The following is a 25,745-nucleotide window of genomic DNA, read 5'->3' as shown; positions in this document are numbered from 1 at the left end:
GTTCTTTTCAACGTAAAACTCTCAATTACGAAGGGAATAATCCAACTTTTATTCCTCAGAATCTGAACGGAAACTCTTCTCTTCGGAATAACGCAAACCTTACTTTAAGCTAACCCTACATTAATTTTTTAATTTTATTCGCCAACAATCCTTTTGATTTTATTTGGTTCAATTTCTGTAGCACTTAATAGAAAACTAATCTTGTAAAATTTATCGTCTTACGTTAATAAAGCTCAAATCGTCATACCTATTCTACAATGAAAAATTATTGAAACCAACCTTTACAGAGGCGCGAACCTCTTATCAGACTTTTTTCAAACTTGACTGCAAATACTAAACCGCATATGGTTTTTATTAAAATTACATTTCCTCCGACATATTTAATTTAGAAATAATCATTAGAGCATTACAATATGCCTATCAGTAACTGCATATAAAATAGATTCGTTACAGCGGGAAATTTCGAAAACGAGGAGTAACACATAAAAGGTAATATTCGAGAGATTGCTGTGTTTTTTTTGGGGGGGGATAGATATATACACCCACACAAATGGTGAATCACGAGAAACGGGTGTTTTAAGTAATACAAAACTCTGCGAATATGTCAGGACTACCTTTCTCACTCCCTATCTCTGCTTCAAGGAAAGCAAGAAGCGTTCTAAAAACCGGCGTTTCCCGTGACTCACTGTGTGTGTATGTATATATATATATATATATAATGTTTCTATCTTAAGATTAACCTTTAAAATCACGACCGTTATAGGTTTCCGACTATGCTGAAAAGAATCACATTTAAGTTGTGCTCAAATAGTTTCCTGGATGTTAAGACGTTTATCATAGAGTATAATCGCACTAGATATTTTCTAACTAAAAAGTAATGCATGTTACAAATCACCGACTATTCCCCATCTTAACAATTACGAATGCGACTTATACTTGAGAACGTATAATTCTCAAAGGTGAGTGTTAAAGTGGAAAGCAAACAAAAATTACATGTTTTATTTCGTTTGTCAGTTGTGTATAGAAATGTATCTGCAACCGTCAAAATATGTAATATGATGTAATGTATCAGTGCATATGTCTAATTGGATGAAAACGTAAGATCATTTCCAAAGAAATTTCAATGGTCTAAAACCTGTATATTATCAATTATAACATGGTTATTTTTTCTTCGTTTGCAAATGCCATGAATAAACACGTCAAATTTATGCAGATTACGAAAGATGCGCAGTCAAATAATTGGAGGTTTGTTTAGTAATTTAGAATAAACTGTTACTTAATCCTAACATTAAAGTTCGGCTGGAATTTAATGTTTTTACACTTTGAATATCTCCCCGAGGATTAAGCAGAAGCCAACGATCTAAAACGGCCAATTCAAAAATTTTGACATAGCCAATAAAAGTTACTTTTGTGCCTACCTGGCTATTAGTTTTAAGTAGTTTTCATCTTGAATATTCGATATAGTTACAAACGGTTTTGCAAAAAAAAAAAAAAAATGGCAGGTTTTCTCAAGACTATAGGCATCCATCTTGTTTGCAAAACAGAATATTTGAGATTAAACCTTTTAAAACCAAAATTAGTTAGGTAAGTACAAGAGCCAACTCTTTTTGGCTCTTGTAGTATTTAAGTTTTTTTACCCGTTTTTATGGTTCCATATGCCTATTGTATATCTTAGTTTTGTAGTTTGGCTTCTGTGCTACCCCACTCTTTTTTGAAATATTTAGAAAATATTGTGACAAAGATATGGCTCTTAAACGCAAAACGTTTTCTATTTTCAGACTGTCCTATTCCTCTGCGTAAGAAAGTTGTGCTAGTGCTGAGAGTGATCCGCGCTATTTTTTAAATCGTATTTTCAAGTTTAAGGTTTTTTTTTATTCAATCGTAAGGTTGAAGTATAGAATAGGTATAAAACACCCTCCCCATGTTAAGAATAGCTTTTAACATGTTATTTACGTCGGGGTCACTCTCTGCACTAGTACCAAGAAATTTATTCGTTGTTTGACAAATAACTCGGTTTTCTTATTTAATGACATTTTATAGTGGCAAATACGGGCGTATTCCGGCTAATGTGACGAATTTTTTTTTTTCGCTAGTTTTATAAATCTTCATTTTGGGTCATATTTGAATTGTCTGCTCATTGAGTGTTATCTTCTGAACATTTCGCTCGACGTGACCTCCAGTTCTTAAAGTGAAACTTTCTCACTTTGGAACACGTGGCAGATCTGATAACGTGGGGGAATTCTAGAAGTTGAATCCCTGGAGATTAAGGGTGTAATCAAGTGCAGACATTAAAAATACAACTGGGAATCGTTAAGGATTTTTACCCAGTCATTTTTGCCAATACGAGAGCATGCCACCCCCATGGGTGAAATATATGATTTCATTTTAAATTCCAATGAGCCTATATTTCGCCATACAGATTAACGATTAAAACTTAAATTGCTACAAAATTAGAACAGACATCCAAAATTATAAGGACTTCCGGATATTTGCAAATATTGACCTTCCTAGCTGGTCGCACGCCCGGCGAACTTCAATTTTTTATTGCAAATAATCAACGCTCATAGTATTGATGCTGGCGTCTCCCGATGTTCCATTCTGGAAACAAGACCCTTTATGTTCCTCGGTAATCTCCCAGAGTAGATCATTCGTAGACATTCTAAGCCAACCCGATCGCCACCATCCGCCGAGTATTTGTGGAAAGGCGCATGCCGGAGTTCCGGACGCGTAGCTAATGTGAGTGAGTTTGAAGAAAGTTATTCTTAAAGGGCGACAAATCTTTCCAATCCGTATATTGTTCAATCCCTCCTGATTAGTATTTATATTCTCAAAACGGAGAAGAAAACCCATTAAAAACATTGCCATCAGGTAAATATGAAAGCCTAGTAATGAAAATGCTCGAGTGACTGTTCAGTAAGCTACGTTATAGGAGTGGACACGTACAGGACCTAGCGCCGTCTGTAGATGAGAACAGTTGAAGTCGCTTCATTGTTTAACACAAATTCACGATACTTAGTCTTACTGCATTGCAAAACTGAAAAACTGCAAACTAGCGCCTAAAGAAATATTAAGGATTATCATAGAACGACAGCGTTTGAGCCACGCTTGTTCATACTATACGTATAAAGTATATTTGGGTTTGTATTACTGTACACATAGATTCGAAAAAGTTGTCAAAAAACAAATACATAACAAATGTTATCAAAGGCAAGATAAGTTACTTTTCTACCAAACTGGATATAATTTTCGTGTTTTTATTCAATTTAACATGTTTATTCATCTCCAAAAACATGCAGGGTTTACCGATGTATTGGAAAATTCAAGATGGCGGCCGATTCTCCCGTTAACACGGTAAGTTCAGGAAAAGGTGTTATAAATAATAAACTAGACAAAATACTATTAAAAACCACCGAATATGTCAAGTTATGTCCCGGTAACATATATTGAGCGAATTTCTAACAGTATTTTGTCTAGTTTATTATTTTTTACACCTTTTTCCAAACTTACCGTGTTAAAGAGAGAATCGGTCGCCATTTTGAATTTTCAAATATATCGCTAAACACTGTATGGTTTTCGAGCTGAATAAACATGTTAAATTGAATAAAAACACGAAAATTATATCCAGTTTGGTAGAAAAGTAACTTATCTTGCCTTTGAAAACAGTTATTTGTTATATATTTGTTTTTTGACAACTTTTTCGAATCTGTGTACAGTAATACAAACCCGTATATTTATATTTAAAGTACAAAATTTAATTAAAAGGAAAGAGACCAATCAACCGAAGCTTGTTTTTAAAAATATGAACTACATAAAACAATAGGGTTACATGTTTTAATACTTCTACAAAATTTCATCTGAACATGTTTAATCCAAATCTCTGGTAAGTTACTCTATAGTTTTTAAACTTTTTAGTTCCAGAAAATACACATGAATTTATTTTCTGGAACATGTTTCCTGAATTTTATGCACAAAAAATCAAAATCTTATAAACATTAACATGTGTTTCAATAAATATTTCGCTTTCGTTAAAGGAGGGATTAAACCTAACAATTCACTCCCGTTCGTTTGTTCGCACTTTTTTTAATCACGCTTTGGACTTTTTAAATTCTGCACACGCCTTAGTCATGGTGAAGTAAATTTTTGCCAGAATAAATTCTCCGGCGTAACTCTAGTTGCCTACTTAGGAGTCATAAGGAAACAATTGCCCTCAAATAGTTCTTTTTCTTAACCATACCTTTTGATATTTTTTGTCAATTGTGCAAACATTAGTCATGATGTAAGCAAATAGTTCGCTCGTGAAGTGGGACCCAGCATGCTCAACTTGTTTTATAATTTAACAAATAATTTAAATTCAAATGTGGGAAGTTTTAATTCAGTAAACATTAGGATGTTTTTAATATTTAATTTTCGGAATTTGGTTATTTATTTCACTCGTAAATGATTTATATGAAGTATAATCATCATGAATTCGGTTGATTAGGTAATTTCAAAGCAGTCTTTGAGGCACAAAATTGATGTAACACAATCATAAGACTTAAATTCAGGATTTAAAACCGTTAAAATAAATTAAACGGGGTGAAGAAAAAAAAATGAATTCTGACCGGTTTCGCCCTCGTTTTACCAAAGCTGTACCGAGGGTTTTTTTTTTTTTTTTTTTTTTTTTTTTTTTTTTTTTTTTGAGAAATTCCCCGAATGAGAATCGAAAATATGTACAAACGTTGTGTCACATTGTGTATGGGGGGAGCCTTTAAAACACAGCAACGTTATATTGCTCGAGGACTTATTAAAAGTAAAGATAAGCTGACAAGATAAATTAATTTTCGTATTTGATAAAATAATTCCACATTTTCAAATATTAAAGAATCGCTAGTAATTTATTTGGTTGGCTATTAGACCTCGACAAGGTTTTGGTTATATTTAACACATTTCTACAGACATATTCTAAGATTCTACAACACCAGATATTAATGCTGATTTTAACAAATCATGTTTTTGTATTTTGTTTCTAAATAAAAATAAATTTCAAAATTATTTTAGAAGTCCTTTTGGGCAATTCCCTAATAACTTAATTAAATCGCGCATGAATATGATGCTAATGCAGAGATATCCGCTATTTTTTAAATCGTATTTCCAAGTTTAAAGTTGTTTTTGTTTGTTTTTTAATCTGTAAGGTTAAAGTACAGAATAGGTACAAAACACCCTCCCCTCCCAATGTTAATGTGTTTTTAAATAACGTTATTTCAGAACGGGTCACTCTCTGCATGACTACCAAATATTTTAAAGGATCGAAAAATTGGTCGTTGATTGTACGAAAACAAATATTAAATTTTACAAGACAAATTCATGAGAAAATCAACAAGATGAAATTTGTATGTATTAAAGTGGCCGTTCTCTGAGGAACGGTCTTTGCCAAACTACTACCGATATTTGTTCTTTAGACTTGAAACTAGAGATGGAGTATTACATTTTTGGAGAAAATTAGATTTTATTTATCCGGGAAAAGAGCTGAAAGAAGTTAAAAATAGACACCTGACAAGCAACGTAAACTAATTTATACATGCGCGAATAGGCAAGCATTTAAATTAATTTGTAATGTTTTTGTATGAATGTTTACTTGGGTCAGATAGAAGCCAATATCGCTTAAGAAAGGTCTTCGTTTCGGTTCTAGCTGATGGCACATGTCAGTTTTAACTTGTGAAATTTCTATATACTAGGTACAATACAATAGTTAATTTTATTTTTAAAATAGTAAATACTAGCAGGGGTGCCCGGCGTTGCTCGGGTGTATGGAGGTGTATGCTGTGCAAAAAAAGCAAAAAAACAAAAAAATGGTTAATTTTTTAAAACTTTGACCCCTATTATGACCCCTTAAAATTTATAGTTTCGGGCTCAAATCACTTTATTAAGTTAGATCCAGGTTCAAGGAACCTATATCTAAAATTTCAAGTGTCTAGACCCAAAATTGTCGGAGGAGTTAGGTAGAGTTCTTAAATGTCAAATCATTGAAATTTGACCCCTTAACAGCCAAATTTCTGGCTGACACCTGTCAGATCGATTTTCCCAAATCTCAGTACCTGGTATTTCAAATTTCGAGGCTATAGACTAAAAATTGACAGTTATTGCGTAGGGAAATGTACACAGACACACAGACAGACAGACACGTTCACTTTTATAGATATATAGATTGAAGAGGTAACATCGGATAAGTCTCTGAATGTTTTATTTTTATTTTTTAAATAAAGGAATTTATTTATTGCGGAATATTATCCTTATCTTAGTTGCTTCACGACCTTTCGGCCATCAATTCATCTGGCTTGAACCGCTATCTTCAGATAATTCTTGCCTGGAACCTTTGTGTCAACGTTTCTATCCACTGCGCCACGAGGCCCGAAGGGCGATCAAAATTGGATTTTTTGGTCGTATAAATCCGTTTATTATCTGATCTTCTATCCCGTGGCGGTTACTATCCGACGAAGGACAGGAATAGTTGGCCGAAACGTCGTGAAGCAACTGAGATAAGAATAGTCCGCAATAAATAAATTAAACAATGGCCATATCAATAACCAATTCCAATTAAACGATATATAAAGTAATTTATTAAAAATCTAATTTGTTTGTTCCTTCCTGTGTTAGTCCGTACGTTACGCTGTGAAATACGCTGATGGCAATTTTTAAATGCCAAACTTCCTAAAGACGAATAAACACGCGACATTTGACTTTAAAATAGCAAACCAGGCAAGCCTACACAAGAATTAGTGACTCTCCTTTGTAGTTTTTTTTTATTTTTTCGAATATCCTTATACAGGATCGTTGTAGAGGTGAAAAAAGAAACTAATTTCGAGGGGCAGCCGTTCTTCACCGAATACAGATGTGAGCGGCAAATTATGTAAAAGGTAACTTTCGAAATAAACAGGGTTAAAAATATTAAAAGATGCTTGGCTTTGACTAAATCAAAACTTCTTTTATAAAGTGATTTTATTTGTATGGATCTATGCCAAACATAAGAGTTGGTTCTATATCTATTTTATAAAACTTTGTGTGCGAGGTCTTTCCTCATATATTCGAATTTTACACAAATATAATTTATATTTCTGTCAGTGTTCTTAAATGTCTTGTATAGAAATTCATCTAAGTATCGAAACTCGAAAAAAAAATCAGATCTTAAAAAAACTATTTTCTTATAGATGAAAAGAATATTACAAGGGGATATTGTACATTATATCGGTGTAACCTTGTCCGGTGTAACGTAAAATATTCGCCTATAAAAATTCATTCTTCGATAAAACTATTTTACAGATTGTTAAGCCCAAATATCAGCTGGCGTGATATTGTAAACACTTTTATGAATGGCCCTTTAATTTTTTCTTTTTATATATATTTGCGAATTAGCCCATCTGGCAAAATATTCTTCGTAATCTCTATTCCATAGAGAATTGATTCTAAAATACATACGTAATTCCCATAAAATCAAATATAATTTTTAAGCTTACTGTACGACCGGGCAATACCGCACGTCTTGCTAGTTTAAAATACAATTAACGATTTCCATCGATGTTGACATTCATATTCGTGTTTGTTGCTTGTGCAAAAATATTTTTGCGCTGTCTAGAAGACAAATCAGCTTTATCGCATTAGTTTATTAAATTGCTTTCGTTTCGTTGAATTTCTACGGGTCCTCTTAGTATAAAATATTTTAATAGCCATAAGATATTAAGAGTTAACGATATCGGATCTAATTTTGGTTAACGGCGATTTGTTTACTTTGTAGAAACAGGGGCTCTAACAGAAGTCGGTGACTTTTAACTGCCTGTTCAGGTAGTAAACTGTTGGCAATCGCAAACTGAACATCTGTTGAACCTACAGTGAGTGGTGCTACTAAATAAGGTTGTCTAAAGATATTGGCTTCCTGAGCTGAAATAAACCTAACATTAATGCTGTTTTGTTTTTCGCAAACATTTATGTTCTGCAAAAGCAACAAGAGCAACTCACGTTTTCCTCCTTTTTTCTCCTTCCTCTCTTTTTTCTCCTTCCTCCCTTTTTTTTTCTCGTTCCTCTCTTTTTTTTTCTCGTTCCTCCCTTTTTTTTTCTCGTTCCTCTCTTTTTTTTCTCGTTCCTCTCCTTTTTTCTCGTTCCTCTCTTTGTTTTCTCGTTCCTCTCTTTTTTTTCTCGTTCCTCTCTTTTTTCTCGTTCCTCTTTTTTCTCGTTCCTCTCTTTTTTCTCGTTCCTCTCTTTTTTTTCTCGTTCCTCTCTTTTTTTTCTCGTTCCTCTCTTTGTTTTCTCGTTCCTCTCTTTTTTTTCTCGTTCCTCTCTTTTTTCTCGTTCCTCTTTTTTCTCGTTCCTCTCTTTTTTCTCGTTCCTCTCTTTTTTTTCTCGTTCCTCTCTTTTTTTTCTCGTTCCTCTCTTTTTTTTCTCGTTCCTCTCTTTTTTCTCGTTCCTCTCTTTTTTCTCGTTCCTCTCTTTTTTCTCCTTCCTCTCTTTTTTTTCTCGTTCCTCTCTTTTTTTTCTCGTTCCTCTCTTTTTTTTTCTCGTTCCTCTCTTTTTTTTCTCGTTCCTCTCTTTTTTTTTCTCGTTCCTCTCTTTTTTTTCTCGTTCCTCCCTTTTTTTTCTCGTTCCTCTCTTTTTTTTCTCGTTCCTCTCCTTTTTTCTCGTTCCTCTCTTTGTTTTCTCGTTCCTCTCTTTTTTTTCTCGTTCCTCTCTTTTTTTTCTCGTTCCTCTCTTTTTTTTCTCGTTCCTCTTTTTTCTCGTTCCTCTCTTTTTTCTCGTTCCTCTCTTTTTTTTCTCGTTCCTCTCTTTTTTTTCTCGTTCCTCTTTTTTTTCTCGTTCCTCTCTTTTTTTTCTCGTTCCTCTCTTTTTTTTCTCGTTCCTCTCTTTTTTTTCTCGTTCCTCTCTTTTTTCTCGTTCCTCTTTTTTCTCGTTCCTCTCTTTTTTCTCGTTCCTCTCTTTTTTTTCTCGTTCCTCTCTTTTTTTTCTCGTTCCTCTCTTTGTTTTCTCGTTCCTCTCTTTTTTTTCTCGTTCCTCTCTTTTTTCTCGTTCCTCTTTTTTCTCGTTCCTCTCTTTTTTCTCGTTCCTCTCTTTTTTTTCTCGTTCCTCTCTTTTTTTTCTCGTTCCTCTCTTTTTTTTCTCGTTCCTCTCTTTTTTCTCGTTCCTCTCTTTTTTCTCGTTCCTCTCTTTTTTCTCCTTCCTCTCTTTTTTTTCTCGTTCCTCTCTTTTTTTTCTCGTTCCTCTCTTTTTTTTTCTCGTTCCTCTCTTTTTTTTCTCGTTCCTCTCTTTTTTTTTCTCGTTCCTCTCTTTTTTTTCTCGTTCCTCCCTTTTTTTTCTCGTTCCTCCCTTTTTTTTCTCGTTCCTCTCTTTGTTTTCTCGTTCCTCTCTTTTTTTGTCGTTCCTCTCTTTTTTCTCGTTCCTCTCTTTTTTCTCGTTCCTCTCTTTTTTTGTCGTTCCTCTCTTTTTTTTCTCGTTCCTCTCTTTTTTCTCGTTCCTCTTTTTTTTCTCGTTCCTCTCTTTTTTCTCGTTCCTCTCTTTTTTCTCGTTCCTCTCTTTTTTCTCCTTCCTCTCTTTTTTTTCTCGTTCCTCTCTTTTTTTTCTCGTTCCTCTCTTTTTTTTTCTCGTTCCTCTCTTTTTTTTCTCGTTCCTCTCTTTTTTTTCTCGTTCCTCTCTTTTTTCTCGTTCCTCTCTTTTTTCTCCTTCCTCTCTTTTTTTTCTCGTTCCTCTCTTTTTTTTCTCGTTCCTCTCTTTTTTTTCTCGTTCCTCTCTTTTTTTTTCTCGTTCCTCTCTTTTTTTTCTCGTTCCTCTCTTTTTTTTTCTCGTTCCTCTCTTTTTTTTCTCGTTCCTCCCTTTTTTTTCTCGTTCCTCTCTTTTTTTTCTCGTTCCTCTCCTTTTTTCTCGTTCCTCTCTTTGTTTTCTCGTTCCTCTCTTTTTTTTCTCGTTCCTCTCTTTTTTTTCTCGTTCCTCTCTTTTTTTTCTCGTTCCTCTTTTTTTTCTCGTTCCTCTCTTTTTTCTCGTTCCTCTCTTTTTTTTCTCGTTCCTCTTTTTTCTCGTTCCTCTCTTTTTTCTCGTTCCTCTCTTTTTTTTCTCGTTCCTCTCTTTTTTTTCTCGTTCCTCTTTTTTTTCTCGTTCCTCTCTTTTTTTTCTCGTTCCTCTCTTTTTTTTCTCGTTCCTCTTTTTTCTCGTTCCTCTCTTTTTTCTCGTTCCTCTCTTTTTTTTCTCGTTCCTCTCTTTTTTTTCTCGTTCCTCTCTTTTTTTTCTCGTTCCTCTTTTTTTTCTCGTTCCTCTCTTTTTTCTCGTTCCTCTCTTTTTTCTCCTTCCTCTCTTTTTTTTCTCGTTCCTCTCTTTTTTTTCTCGTTCCTCTCTTTTTTTTTCTCGTTCCTCTCTTTTTTTTCTCGTTCCTCTCTTTTTTTTTCTCGTTCCTCTCTTTTTTTTCTCGTTCCTCCCTTTTTTTTCTCGTTCCTCTCTTTTTTTTCTCGTTCCTCTCCTTTTTTCTCGTTCCTCTCTTTGTTTTCTCGTTCCTCTCTTTTTTTGTCGTTCCTCTCTTTTTTCTCGTTCCTCTCTTTTTTCTCGTTCCTCTCTTTTTTTGTCGTTCCTCTCTTTTTTCTCGTTCCTCTTTTTTTTCTCGTTCCTCTCTTTTTTCTCGTTCCTCTCTTTTTTCTCGTTCCTCTCTTTTTTCTCGTTCCTCTCTTTTTTCTCGTTCCTCTCTTTTTTCTCGTTCCTCTCTTTTTTTCTCGTTCCTCTCTTTTTTCTCGTTCCTCTCTTTTTTCTCGTTCCTCTCTTTTTTCTCGTTCCTCTCTTTTTTCTCGTTCCTCTCTTTTTTGTCGTTCCTCTCTTTTTTTGTCGTTCCTCTCTTTTTTTGTCGTTCCTCTCTTTTTTTGTCGTTCCTCTTTTTTTTTTGTCGTTCCTCTCTTTTTTTGTCGTTCCTCTCTTTTTTTTGTCGTTCCTCTCTTTTTTTTGTCGTTCCTCTCTTTTTTTTTGTCGTTTCTCTCTTTTTTTTGTCGTTCCTCTCTTTTTTTTTGTCGTTCCTCTCTTTTTTTTTGTCGTTCCTCTCTTTTTTTTGTCGTTCCTCTCTTTTTTTTTGTCGTTCCTCTCTTTTTTTTTGTCGTTCCTCTCTTTTTTTTTGTCGTTCCTCTCTTTTTTTTTGTCGTTCCTCTCTTTTTTTTTGTCGTTCCTCTCTTTTTTTTGTCGTTCCTCTCTTTTTTTTTTGTCGTTCCTCTCTTTTTTTTTTGTCGTTCCTCTTTTTTTTGTCGTTCCTCTTTTTTTTGTCGTTCCTCTTTTTTTTTGTCGTTCCTCTCTTTTTTTTTTTGTCGTTCCTCTCTTTTTTTTTGTCGTTCCTCTCTTTTTTTTTGTCGTTCCTCTCTTTTTTTTTTGTCGTTCCTCTCTTTTTTTTTTGTCGTTCCTCTCTTTTTTTTTTGTCGTTCCTCTCTTTTTTTTTGTCGTTCCTCTCTTTTTTTTTGTCGTTCCTCTCTTTTTTTTTGTCGTTCCTCTCTTTTGTCGTTCCTCTCTTTTGTCGTTCCTCTCTTTTGTCGTTCCTCTCTTTTGTCGTTCCTCTCTTTTGTCGTTCCTCTCTTTTGTCGTTCCTCTCTTTTGTCGTTCCTCTCTTTTGTCGTTCCTCTCTTTTGTCGTTCCTCTCTTTTGTCGTTCCTCTCTTTTGTCGTTCCTCTCTTTTGTCGTTCCTCTCTTTTTTTTTTGTCGTTCCTCTCTTTTTTGTCGTTCCTCTCTTTTTTTTTGTCGTTCCTCTCTTTTTTTTTTGTCGTTCCTCTCTTTTTTTTTTGTCGTTCCTCTTTTTTTTTTTGTCGTTCCTCTTTTTTTTTGTCGTTCCTGTCTTTTTTTTTGTCGTTCCTGTCTTTTTTTTTTGTCGTTCCTGTTTTTTTGTCGTTTCCTCCCTTTTTTTTTTGTCGTTTCCTCCCTTTTTTTTTTGTCGTTTCCTCCCTTTTTTTTGTCGTTTCCTCCCTTTTTTTTTGTCGTTTCCTCCCTTTTTTGTCGTTTCCTCCCTTTTTTGTCGTTTCCTCCCTTTTTTTTTGTCGTTTCCTCCCTTTTTTTTTGTCGTTTCCTCCCTTTTTTTTTGTCGTTTCCTCCCTTTTTTTTGTCGTTTCCTCCCTTTTTTTTTGTCGTTTCCTCCCTTTTTTTTGTCGTTTCCTCCCATTTTTTTGTCGTTTCCTCCCATTTTTTTGTCGTTTCCTCCCATTTTTTTGTCGTTTCCTCCCATTTTTTTGTCGTTTCCTCCCATTTTTTTTTTGTCGTTTCCTCCCATTTTTTTTTTGTCGTTTCCTCCCATTTTTTTTTTGTCGTTTCCTCCCATTTTTTTTTTTGTCGTTTCCTCCCATTTTTTTTTTTGTCGTTTCCTCCCATTTTTTTGTCGTTTCCTCCCATTTTTTTGTCGTTTCCTAACTTAAACTGCAAACATTAACACTGTAACACTTTGAAATATCTCATTTCAAAACCCGCGTTCTCCAGGGCAGGGAACAAAACTATAAAAAACCACAAAAAACAACCAAAACTACAAACTAGCGATTAAAGATCCAAAAAGTCTGAAGTATAAAAAAAAAACTACTAAATAACTGAATTGCAACATGAATACCATTTTCACAAAACTTGATTCGGCATGAAATGACCCTAAAAGGGTCGATATGCAGTAAAAAAAAATAACCAAACTAACGTACAGCGGGAAATTATTCTTATTCTATTTGATGTTGCATTGCTGCGTCATCCCTAAGGATTGAACTCTTCTGGTAAAAACTAGCTGTGTTTTACCCTGTAAGAAAAAATAAACAAATCGGCAAATTGATATTTAAAAAAAAAAAAATACTAATGCAATTGTTTTCTTTCAGATGGTCGACGCTATGTCTCAAGCAAATATACCAGACGCTCGTTCCATTTACGATTTGATCACTGAGAATAATCTCTACAAACTACGCGTGCATCTTAATCAATTAACCATACGTCACCGCAAATCGATTGTTTGCCAAATAGTCTGTCATAAAACGCTCCTCGGACACGCTTGTGAACTTGGCTTCGGAGATATCGTAAAATATCTCGTGGACGAATGCGAAGCTGATATCGTCGAAAGTTATACATATAACCAAATATGTTTCTCACCATTGCGAGTCTCTGTCAATAAGCTGGACGTAACGATACTACTTATATTGATAAGCCGAGGAATTATTTTTCTTGATAAACGCGAGGCAAGGAATTGTTCTCATTACACTTCCAGCAAAGGATATTTCGCTTTGTCGAGAATGCTGCGTCATCACACGAATAAAACCGATTCGGTTGAATATAGCTCCGAAATATCCGATGTGCTTTATTGGATGACTGACGTGCAATTAAACTTAAATACCGATCGCTTTTTAAAAGCTGCGGCTGCTGAAGATATAAACAAAATGAAAACTTTACTTGACGCTGGAATTCTTCGAAGGAAATATAAATTATTTGACGAGAACGCTTTGTTTGTGGCCATCTGGAAAGAGAACTGCAACGCTGAACACTTTTTGTTGAATTATAGGATCTTCTCCTTAAAGGATCACGTTGTGGCTCTGGAGATGTGCGGGGCGAAATGTATAGCATTTCACTCTCAATTTGAAAAAGGAATACGATGTTGGAGGAAGGCAGTAAGGATTCGTACCGAAGAATATTTGGGAGAATCCGATAAAGTCGAGATAAACACTGAACTTGGGATTGATTTTAGTTGCGAACGACATCTTGATATGTTGGAAAATCATTATACCGAGCTTTATCTACAGGCATTACTGATTTTCCGGCGCTCGTTTCCCTCCTTTAGTCAGGTACTCCATAATGCCTTTATAACTGTAGCGTGCAATTGTGCCTTTCGTAAGGACTTACTCCGAGCGATTAAAGTACTTGCGGAACTTTTCGATTTCCCATACGTAAGTGGAAGTCAATGTGATTCTCCTTTCCTGAAGTCTATCAACACCATGGAGAACTTGTTACAGGACTATTTTCCTATCGATTTTTGGAGCTTGGGTGACTTTTTATTCACTTTTGAGCATCTGTTAGATTTCATGAACGGGGTCAACTGGAAGGTGTTGCTACAGCGCCCGAAAGGATTTTATCGTTTCGTTTATAAACAACTTCTCCAACACTTACTCGCTTGTATTATCGCTATGAAAAAATTTGATCTAGACGAGAATGATTCCGTTTGGATAAAAGATGGGGTCAACAGTATCATGAGGTGCTACAATAACGCTTACCCAACCACGTTACTTCACATGTCAATTGAACAACCAGCTGCGATTTCAGACGTTTCTTTTATCCTTAATTGTTCCGCTGATGCCAATTGCACCGACGACCAAAAAAACACCCCGTTGCACAGCGTCGCCCAACTACGAACCAATAATACTACTCTCGCACGCCTGGTAAAGGTGTTAGCAGACGCCGGCGGCCATATTGATGCCGTTAATCAATTAAACATGACTCCATTGCTGACTCTTTCTGCCAGGGGCGTTCTTAAAAATCCTTTAAAGTTTCTGTCCTTGCAATGCCTGGCCGCTCGAACTATTTATAAGTATCACATAAATATCCCTGATGAGTATCCGAAAATATTAGTCTCATTTTTAAAACTTCACTCAGCGTGAATCCCAGCGGATACCAAATATATACGTCTTTTAAACAAAACCTACTGGTCTTCAATATTGGATCACATGTTTTATTTTTTAAGTTCCGCTTTTTAATTTCTTCCATATAACTGTTTACATGAGTAATACTTTCACAATGGTTCCTTACGTTTTAGCCAATTTTATTTTCGTATCAATGCTAGCGTACAAGCTACGTAAGACACTGCTTTTTTATGACTTTAATTTTGTAATACTTCATTCAGCCTACGTTGCCTATCACTTGACCAATCGTTACTAAACTTTGTCAGAATCTTACATCTTTTAATTTTCAACCGCTTTTATTTGGGTGCATCTCAGGGTTACAGTTTCATTCATTTTAATGAACTAATTCAGACTGATGTACAAGATTTCAAAGTTCAATTAAGGAAGATCACACATCAATTCTATCTTGACATTTCTAGACATTACCATGAAACTTTTAGCGTTGTAGCGTAATATCGGTTATAAAATCTAACGAAGCCACGAATATGTATGTACCACCAGCGACATTACACAAATGCAAATAAGCCGTGTCACGAGGTGAGGCACCGCGTAGCAAATGGCGGGAAATCGGAGATTTGAAACCACGTGGCGGCGACAACGACTTGCATGTCAGGGCACAAGCAGATTTTAAAACTAAATTAATCTGAACTTTTACAACAAAAAAAAACGACAATATGCTGTGGGGGACGGCGCGATATGCCAGCATAGCGGCTTGTTCGAGCTGTGGACTGTGAACGGGTAATTGATCAGAGAAACGCTGGGATAGTTTTTTTATTGTCGCAGGCTTTGAATATAGTATCGGTCTTTTGGTGATGAAACTGCCGTTAATAAATGCCTTCTGTTTCAAATGAAAACTCTAATCGAATTTATTTACTTGGTTCCTTTGCGACTGACTCTGCGTGTGATGTAGGCTCGGAGTGAAAATGTAACGAACCGACCAAGTATTAGAAACAGTGTAGTATGTTATCCCAAGGAATCATTGTCCATAGAATAACCATTTTCAGTGTGTGTGTAATATCATTTCCTGATATTCTCTAAGGCAACATTCACACTTTGTAGTTGGGGGGGGCAATGGAGCAAAATTGATATACCGACTCCGTTTTACTATTTACTTTTCGATATCTAATTCTACGTTTAGATATTACATTCCGCTGTCTTATAAATTAGACACGTATTATTTTTTTTTTTTTTTTTGCAATCCATAAGATGATACGGGGTCTTACAAAAGTTTCCAGACTCTTAATATGGACACTTGTATCGATAATACTCACATGAATTTTTGGTCATCTTCGAAGTAATCTCCTTCGGCTGCAGTATACTTGTACCGTTTCAACAACGCGTGGAAGGTCTCGTATACGTCATCTGGTGGGGTCATGTTAATAGACATCGTCACACCCTCTTTAATCTCCTCACTTGATTCACAACGATTGTCTCTAAAAGTTTACTTGAGCTTAGGGAATAGTAAAAAATCTCGCCAGCAAAGTCTGCACTATATGGAGGGTGTCATTGTGCGCTCTTGATCAAATAGTCTGTGACAAGCAAGGAGCTCCTTTGTGACACTTAGCAAATCTTCCGTATCTTCAGTTCCAAGTGATTGTGTGTACAGTTCCTGCATTGACATCAAACTGTACTTTGTCTTTAGACGCACGGCGGTCCTTATCCATGGAATTATTGATTTTGGCCAATCAGCTCTGGTGTTCTGACTTGTTCCTCCCGTACATAATCATGTTTCACTCGCTGCCTTTCTTGAATCTCGTATGCCACTAAGTGATGCTTAGTTATGGCAAGATAGTTCAAAAGTGAAGCATTTCCTACGTTTCTGTAGCATTTTCCAAGTTTAAAACAGAATTCCAGTCCATATCGTTATTCTAGAGTCCTCACGTCCAGATTGTCATTTTGGACATTCACCAATTGGTACCATCAGGCTTTAGTAAGATATTTCAGTTGCAGCTGTAACTGTTTATTTAGACCAGAACATGCATATTAGCCAGTCCTCTCATAGTATAGCAATGACATGCTAATTTTCAAGAGTCTGTAACAATCTTAAATGCTTCTAAGTCTTGAAACGTATCAAAGATCCTTCCTATATAATAACGCCTGTATATTTTCTATTAAGAAGGTATAAAATTCATCTGTATTCAACTTTTTCCGATAGTTGACAGAACCCTCGTTAAATTTTTGAAAATTCTATTGCTGTATAAATTGGTGTCCGGCAATACTAAGCCCTTCCCCCACGACATTATTTTTTGTAAAATTTCAGATTAATCTAGTTTTAAAATTAGCATCTTTTGTGAAGACTATTTTATTCACTATGTTCAATCGTTTATCTTTAAGTTATAGTGTCTTAATTACAAAAATATAGATGCCTTTTTTAAAGAAATTCAATATTTTTTTAAAATTTGGCCTCTGGTTTCCAGCTGACTACAGTTGGTAGTCTTCAAATTCAATGTGGATACGACCTTAAACTATATCCGATGGTGGGGGCAAAGCTTACGGGTTTAGGTGGATGTGACGCCATCCTTTAATTGCTATTGCTCCCAGGTCCACTCTGACCCGGAGTGGTAGTACCTGTTAGTGTCCCAACTATGGGCTGAATAGAAAACGATTTGGAATAAAAAAAAACAAATATATTCTATTAAAAATTATCCACTGAATCACTGGATTCGGCATTAAAGAACGTGAAAAGGGTTGATATGCCGCAAAACAAAAACAGCAAACCGCTCATGTTCAATGTAAAAAATTCTAGATGAACTACGCCCAAAGTCATCTAGTTACCCAAATTTCCACACGATTACTATGGTATCATTCAATTGACTACTGAACACTCAATGTCCCTTATCCTTGAGTGGCCTCCGGGCCTTGATAAGTGGTGTCTCCTATGCAACAAATTACTTTTTATCTCTATATAAATAAAATGGACTCATTTTTTCCCGTCTGATTTTGACATTAATAGGATTAAAAATCAAGATATTTCATGCAAATATAATATGCACAAACGGCAGAACAATATCTGAGGTGTGTTATAGGCTTATTATTTCTCAAATTCCTCGATAATCTTAGATTTCTATACTTTTTTCTGCTGAGAAGTCACGGCCAAAATCAGTTAAGATCAATGGAAGTGGTAAAATACTTTCTCTCTAATAAATCCCTCCTCCCCCTGCCACCACTTAACACCGTTTGGGGATCGTTCACAAGGAACAGTTGAGAAGAGAGCAACGGTTTGGCTTCGTAGTTCTTTCATGTGAAGTTATTTAAAATCACTAAACTAAGCTGTAGTGCTCTGTGGCGTAGTGGTTAGCGTGCTGGACAATTCACATTATATTTTCACGTTCGCGCCGACATACCGTAGTCGTTTTTTTTTCTTTTCTTTTCCTAAACAACTGGAATGGACTTTTCTTGGTGGCGAACTGTTAACGTTGCAGATGCTTTTTTTTTGTTTTTTTTCACACTTTATTTTCCTACTTTTACTCATGACTCCGGGTTTGATCCTTCCTACTTACCTACCATAACATTTTTTAAACCCCCCCGTCCCGAAAACAAACACTCTGGCAACGCCGGGTACCCCCGCTAGTAATTCATATTTTATTATTTAACCAATCAGATATTATACCAACAAAACTTTATGGAAGTTAACATAGACACTTTGGACAGTAAGGTGTTAGTAATTTTTGTAGCGTTGATTTATCAGCATTATTACAGTCAACCCGCTTTAACTATGTTTTTCGATGTAAGAATAATGTATGCTAATTTGATTCGCCATAATCTAGGCAGTTAACATGAACCATAAAGTGTCGGGCGAAAGTATTTTTCTCTAAATCTGGTCAATGTTTAAACGCTAGTAACCAATTAAAAGGTAACCAAATTATTTATACTGAAATCTACCATCATATGTTAAAAAAATCGTACAATTACAGTATACGGACTTTGTTAAATATTAATAAAATCATTGCCTTGTATAAGATTTTCTTTAAGTTAATACTTTAAATACAGTCGTACAAATTATATATGAGGCTGAGATTGTTTATATTTGGCAGTTGACCGGGGGAAATAAAACTGTAGAAAATTCCAAAACTCTTAAATTCAATCTGCGTCTGATAGAAGTTAGATCTTGGAAGGTCGTCCATTAACCGTTTCTAAAGTGTTAAATATGGCTGCCATGTTGTAACAGTCGATTTAAAAACTTTAGAGCCTATTGAGAAAATTGTGACCTTGACGGGAGTCATTGGAACTCTCACGGAAGAGGACTCCTATTAGTTGTTAGAACAGTAGAATTGCATTGCAGCCGGAGGAGATTACTTAAAAACAGGAATAGAGTATCATGTATGTACTATCAATAAAAGTTCCAATATGAAAAGTTCTGAAAACTTATTGAAGACATCTCTTAAAACTTGGGCTTCTATATATTTTGTCTGACGGAACACGAGCATACTACATCTTTAGTTTAAATAAAGACTGTTCGTGATTTCCTGAAGATTTTAGTCTGACAAGATACACCTTAATGTGAACGCTGGCGCCGAAACAAAATAAAATTCAAGATGTAGAAAATAGTTTACATAATACGAATATTTTTATTGAATTGAAACCGGAAATGCTATCGGGACATGTATCCTTCATTATCTCTGTGTATAAATAATCACTCCAAAACTGCTACTGATAGAAAACGGTATTTATCAAGTACAAATCGATTGCTAAACTACATTAATTGCAAGATCTTATCCAGCAATTACTCGCTGTTTTCAGGCATAAGATAGAACGTTTAACTTTAATCGGAGAAACTGAAGCGTATTTGAGGCTACATAAAAATCCCTCTCAAAAGGCACCGGATTTTAAGAGGTATTGGAATCTACATCGCACGTTTGGGAAAGTGACACTCGGATTATCTGTTTACTTAAAATAAAAGTAATGAATTCTGTGCTTTTTTTAACACAATAAATGCATAACGCTTCTATAATTCAATGTTTACAACCATAAGTAACGATGCATGGGTCATGTAGTTGACAGAAGATGAAAGTTCCCTAAAACTGCCAAAAATACGTAAACCTCAGCAGATAAGGGTTTGCCTTATTTTAGAACTCTATAGGATTTTGATTAAATTGAGACCGGACAAACTATTAATGCTTGTATAATAATGCTATTAGACCCTACAAAACGGCTACAAATTATTTTCAAGAAAATACAAACTGCATCATCCTGATAGGAATTTTCCTGTTCGCAAATAGGGGTTCTCTAAACCAACTTTGATAATCTCCATGATCTCTAAATGTTTTAAATGTAATGACTCTGAATGGAAAATCAATGTTTACCAAAGCCAAGTACGTCCATGGATGGAGTACTGTTGCCACATCTGGGCAGGAGCTGCTAAAAACAGCCTACCCTGCCTTGACAGAGTACAAAATAGACTTCGTGGCTTAGTGGGGGATGCCCTTTTCTCTACTCTGCAACCTCTCTCCCACAGAAGAGACGTTGCGAACCTATCCTTGTTTTATCGTTATTTCCATGGCAGGTGCTCGTTTGAACTCCAATCTCCGGTCCCCCCTCGCCAATATTTCACTAAAAACACCCGTCTAGCTGAATCCACTGTGAAAAATTTCCCCCACTCTATATCTGTGCCTAAATCAAAACGTGAACTCCATGAACACAGCTTCTTTCTTAGAACTGCACGCCTGTGGAACTCTGTTCCGTCTGCCTGCTTCCCACCGGACTACAACTTAGATGTCTTCAAGTCCAACGTTAACAAATTCCTAATGAGCCGCCCCCTTAAGTAAACACTTCATCAAATCTCCACAGTAACGTACTGTACTTGCAATAACCCTTATCCCTGAGTGGCTACCGGGTCTTGATAAGTGGTGACCACTGTAAAAAAAAACTATTTTCAAGTAAATAGCTGTTCTTAACAACCCGAATGCATTTGCAAAGAGTCTTTTACTTTCCAACGTGATTAACCTAAGATATTCATTGTATGTACATATTACTGCTAAGGATTAATTAGAATAAAAAAATCGGAACTTTTGGGAGTATCGAATCAGAAAAATCGTACCTATTTTCCGATGCCAAAACGATTTTTGTTTTTTTGATTTTCTTTAAAACAAAATCTTCTATTGCTGGTAATAAAATTAACACAATATGTCCTATTACAACAAATATGGAACAAGAGATAAAAGACATGATCTCTGTAGAATAAGACAGTGAATATTATGAAACAGGCGCCGTTGATAACAATATCCGAGAATATATCTATGCGAAGTTCATAGAATTTAAAACAGAATTGGAGAAAGTTGTTCAATGTTGGAAGTCACTACGAATCCGCAACGAGTGTTTCTTTGACTTGACATGATTTCGAAAATGAGCTTTCTGGTAATAATAAAATATTTGATTTTTTTTTTAATAAGTAAAACTAAAGTCGATAGGTCATCCCTAATAATTGTATTTTTACGTTTAATAAATATTTGCAGATTTGTTACGGTAATCGATAAAAATAACTCTAAAGAATCGGAATCGTGTATTTTATACGGAATCTGTAATTGTGCCGGAGTCGGGGGGGGGTATTGGAATCGACTCCCTACTGGTACATATATATGCAATCTGTTTACATATAGCTAATCTCGCTATGTAACTCTTGACGAATGAGGAAATCGATAATGTGACATTATTTCTTGTTACATATAATCAATCATGAATATATAAAAAAAATCTTTTCTTCGTATATAAGTGCGTATATGTGTAATAAGTTTAAATTCCAGATTTTTATTAATTTGTCTCTTTACACATCTGCATCTCCGTATGTTACGCTTTTACTGCGGGTCTTCATGTACCCTTTTACTTTATAGTAGCCTGGGTGCCTGGCGTTGCCCGGGTGTTTGGAGGTGTGTTGAGCAAAGAAAAAAGGAGTAGGCAGGCAGGTTCGAACTCGTACTACGGAGAAAACGAACATAAAAAAACGTGACGTTAGTGCCGTTGCGTCCATCGCCAAAGCGGAAGTTGCGAAGGTTTAAATTAAGGCTAGTCAATCGAAAATAGGGAATGACTTTCGAAAATATCTGCGAAAAAAGCGACCTCTCCTTGTATAAAAGTTCGCAGTTGAGGGTGAAGGAATTAATGTTTATAGCCAATTTTTCGATATTTGTTGTTCGAAGGGCCGAGCTTCAAAAGGATACCAATCGCGTGAAAATGCCTTGTCTTTGTCGAAAATTTTAGACTTGCATACATATATTAAAACACAGGTGAGATTTATATAACAGATGTAATTTACGAATCTCGAAAAGTAAGGATTAAGGAAGATTTAGTAAACAGCTTAGCCTGCCTTAAGAGTTCAAATCAGACTTCGTCGCTTAATGGGAGGGTCTTTCTCTTCCCTGCAACCTCTTTCCCACAGAAGAGACGTTGCGAGCCTGTCTCTGCTTTATTTTCATGGCAAGTTCTTAACTGAGCTTCAATCTATAGTCCCTACTCACCAAACGTTCACGAAATACACTCGTCCAACGAAAACCACTAGCAATAATTTACCACACTCTTCATCTGTGCCTAAGACTAATGTTGTTTCATGAAAAATTCTTCTTTCTTAGAAGTGCACGCCTGTAGAACTCTCTCCTGATTGCCTACTTTCCAGCTGACTTCAATCTGATTGTATTCAAGTCCAACGTAAACAAGTTCTTGATGAACCGTCCTCCTAAGTAATCACATTTACAAAAATCCTACTACTTGTGTTTACTACACTATAATCACATAGACTCGTGTATACCCATTAACTCTTATCCTCGAGTGGCCTTCGGGGCTTGATAAATGGTGATTCCTATGTAAAAACAAACGGTAGGAAACGTAATATTGTTATATACTAATGCAATTATATTCTTTTTCAGATGGCTGAGGGGTTGGCAGCTGATGTGGAACAAGCTATTTTACCAAACGCGCGCTCAATTTACAGTTTGATATCTGTGAACAATATTGATGGAATACGTTCACTTCTTAATCCGTTGACCTTACGTCATCGTCAGTTGATTGTCACCAACATGTTTTCAAATAAAACCTTTCTTGGGTATGCTTGTAGACTCGGCTTCCGAGACGTCGTGAAATATTTTCTGGATGAGTGTGAAGCTGATGTCTCAGAACGTTACGTTCGTCGTCTAATATCATTTCCACCTTTGCGACTCTCTATCGCTAACCTGGACGTTTCCATGCTCTGGTTATTGATCAGCCGTGGAGCTATTGCTGCTGACAAACGCGAGGCGAGTTTGTGTATGGAAAACTCTTTAAGGAACATGCACTTCACCGTATCTGCGATTCTGCTTAAATTGATCACCCAAACGCAACCGCAGGACGACATATATGATTATTCGAATGTGCTTTCATGGACGACAAAAATGCATCTAAACAATACGAACTGTTTTTTAAGAGCGTCAGCCCGTGGAGATATTGGCAGAATGAAAACCTTATTGTCAGAGAACATTAATGCAAGAGTTATCAACTTTCTTGAAGATAATGCCCTGTGCATGGCGATTAATAACCTGCAGAGAGATGCAGAGCATTTTTTATTGAATTATAGGGTATTCACTGTAAATGAACACGTGCAAGCTCTAGAGCTGTGTGGTGCGAAGTTTATAGCATTTAAAACAGAATTGGAGAAAGGAGTTCAAAGTTGGAGGAAGTCACTACGAATCCGCAACGAGTGTTTCTTTGACATGACAGATGATTTCGGAAATGACCTTCAAACTAATTCTGGATTAGAACTTATCTGTGAACAACAACTCGATACACTGGCAAATCATGAGGCTGATCTTTATGTCCAGGCATTAAGGGTGTTCATCCGTCTACTTTCCTCCAATAGTGAAGTTCTCCATAATGCGTATAGGATTGTCGCTGAGCACCCTGTGTTTCACAAAGATTTATTGCGAGCAATAAACCTACTCGCGAATCTGTCGAAAGTCCTATACTCATCCGGAAATGTAACCATGTGCTCTAACAGCTCTATCGACAGTTTGGACTACTTGTTACACCATCACTTTCACTGTGATCTCACCGACATGGGTGACTTTTTATTGAAGTTTGGAGATCTAATTAGTTTTATAAACAGCGTTAACTGGGACGTGTTGCTTAGCGGTTCAAACAAATTTTACAATTTCGTTTACTTCAAACTTCTCTCGTTGGTACTTAAGGATATCAACGACATGAAACATTTTAACCTTTCCGGAAACGATGAGCTTTGGATTAAAGACGGTATCAGCAGGATCCTTGAACATCATTCGACCCCTTATACAACCACGTTACTTCACCTGGCAATCGAAGAACCAACCGCCTCCTCTCTCGTTCCTTTCATACTTAGTTGCTCTGCTGACGCAAATTGCACGAATGATTTAAAAAGCACACCAATGCATGCAGTCTCGCTACTGAACGGGAATGAATCTCAACGTTTACATCTGGTTCGTTTGTTAGCAGACGCGGGCGGCCATATTGATGCAGTTAATAAGTGTAAGAAGACGCCACTTATGGCTCTGAAATCAAAAGGTGTTATAAAAAACCCTTTAGAGTTTTTGTCCTTACAATGTCTCGCTGCTCAGGCTATTCATAAGAATGGTATTCGTGTTCCAGAAGGATATCCTAAAATATTAGCTTCCTTTATAAAACTCCATTCAGTCTAAAGATGTGTATATCTTTATAGCGTGCGCAATTGAAATAGCATTTACCTCGGTTGCATAATGGTAGCACTTTTATTTTATAAAATTTGTAACCATATTTATTTATAAACGTCTCATGGCTTTTATAGTGTTATCATTACATTATATTTTTATGTTTTAAATCCTTGAACTGCTCCTCAAATCCTTTAGGTTATTAGGTGATGTTTCTCTGCCAATAAAAATGATTTGGTCCGCAATAAACTTATGAAGATTTGATAGATAAAATGCCAATATCTTAATGGGAGCCTCTCTCGGCACAAGTTACACCTCTGCTAGGATTATTCGTAACTAAGTGACCAAATTATTTTTGGGACATTTGTATCTAGATAAGCCATTTTTGCCACAGTCTCATCTTATATACTATGTAACCGGCGTTGACCGATATAAACAACAAAGTACGTAAAGAAAGATGTTTTTTTTCATAACGATACGTTTTACAAATAAAACACTGGATTTGAGATCAAAACCTAAAATAAAGACACTAAGTCAAGTTCGATAACCATAAAACCAGCTTGGCACGATCTTAAAAATATTTTAAAACCTCATTAAACAGTTGACGGAAAAAAATCCTATGACTCCCCCCCCCCCATGTACAAATTTTTAACCATTTTGGCCCTTTAGCATTCCTTTCCTTCCGGATGAAATTAATCTAACAGTTTTCCACGTGTTTGAATGCGCTATATATAAACTTTCAAGTCTGCAGGTAAATTGGTTGAGTATATAAGTTACGTGTCCTCGCACGAAATTATAAATTTTATACATGTATAGATTATTTTTTTCTAAAATATGGATTTAAAATACGGTAATAATAAAAAAAACTGATATTACAATTAATAGTCAATAATACCTTGTCTTCTAAACTAAATAGTACTTCAAGGCCGCCCGGCATTGCCTGGCCGAACAATACGCTAAAATATATTTTGATTAATGCAGATTTTATATTGATTATATTATATTGTACCCAATATATAGTTATGATTATTTTTTTTTAATGACTCGTGTGCCAGCACTGAGAGTCGAAACTAAAACGGCTATCTTACGATTTACTTTTTCCTTTGAAGCTAATGTCTGTACTATGAAGACGTTTTTACTGCAAAGCGAAAAAATAAAACTTGAACCAATCACTATTACGTAACGCATGCATATTCGTAATGCCGTCGTTTTTTAGTCGCTTGCAAGCGACTCTATAAGTAACTCCGTCGGTCGGTCGGTCTGTCCGTAACACTTTTGTGCTTGGCCTTTTTGGTTAAGATCAAAGTTCTGTTAATAGATGCTGCTCTTAGCTTAAGCTTTTCTTGACCTTTTGGCCAAGATCAAAGTGTAGTATCTGTTTTGGCAGATACTGCAAGCAAAGACCATTTGTTGGGACACCCCCATATATAGGAACTTGGTCAATGTAGGGGGCAACCTTTCATACCAATTGTCATTATCCAGCTTCCCTACTTCCCGGGGAGGTGGTCCCCATTTCCCCTTCACT

General features: G+C 35.8%; 1 protein-coding gene across 2 annotated transcripts; it reads left to right on the top strand.

The window, feature by feature from the left end:
• The first annotated feature begins 416 nt into the window (after positions 1 to 416).
• LOC145254695 (protein fem-1 homolog C-like) lies at positions 417 to 25,502 on the top strand. Of its 2 annotated transcripts, none has more exons than XM_080113357.1 (2): positions 417 to 489; positions 22,457 to 25,502. In XM_080113357.1, the coding sequence occupies exon 2, from the start codon at positions 22,457 to 22,459 to the stop codon at positions 24,230 to 24,232; it is 1,776 nt and encodes a 591-aa protein (XP_079969483.1). In that variant the 5' UTR covers positions 417 to 489; the 3' UTR covers positions 24,233 to 25,502. The 2 variants fall into 2 exon arrangements, with proteins under 2 accessions (XP_079969483.1, XP_079969484.1); XM_080113358.1 differs by lacking the exon at positions 22,457 to 25,502 and adding an exon at positions 12,816 to 15,894 and having other exon boundaries at positions 428 to 489.
• Positions 25,503 to 25,745: the final 243 nt, after the last annotated feature.

This window comes from Euprymna scolopes, chromosome 30 (assembly GCF_053919585.1).
Source record: "Euprymna scolopes isolate OS-2025 chromosome 30, ASM5391958v1, whole genome shotgun sequence".
NCBI lineage: Eukaryota > Metazoa > Mollusca > Cephalopoda > Sepiida > Sepiolidae > Euprymna > Euprymna scolopes.
Note: the sequence above shows the minus strand (reverse complement) of the source record. Positions and strands in the feature narration are given on the sequence as shown.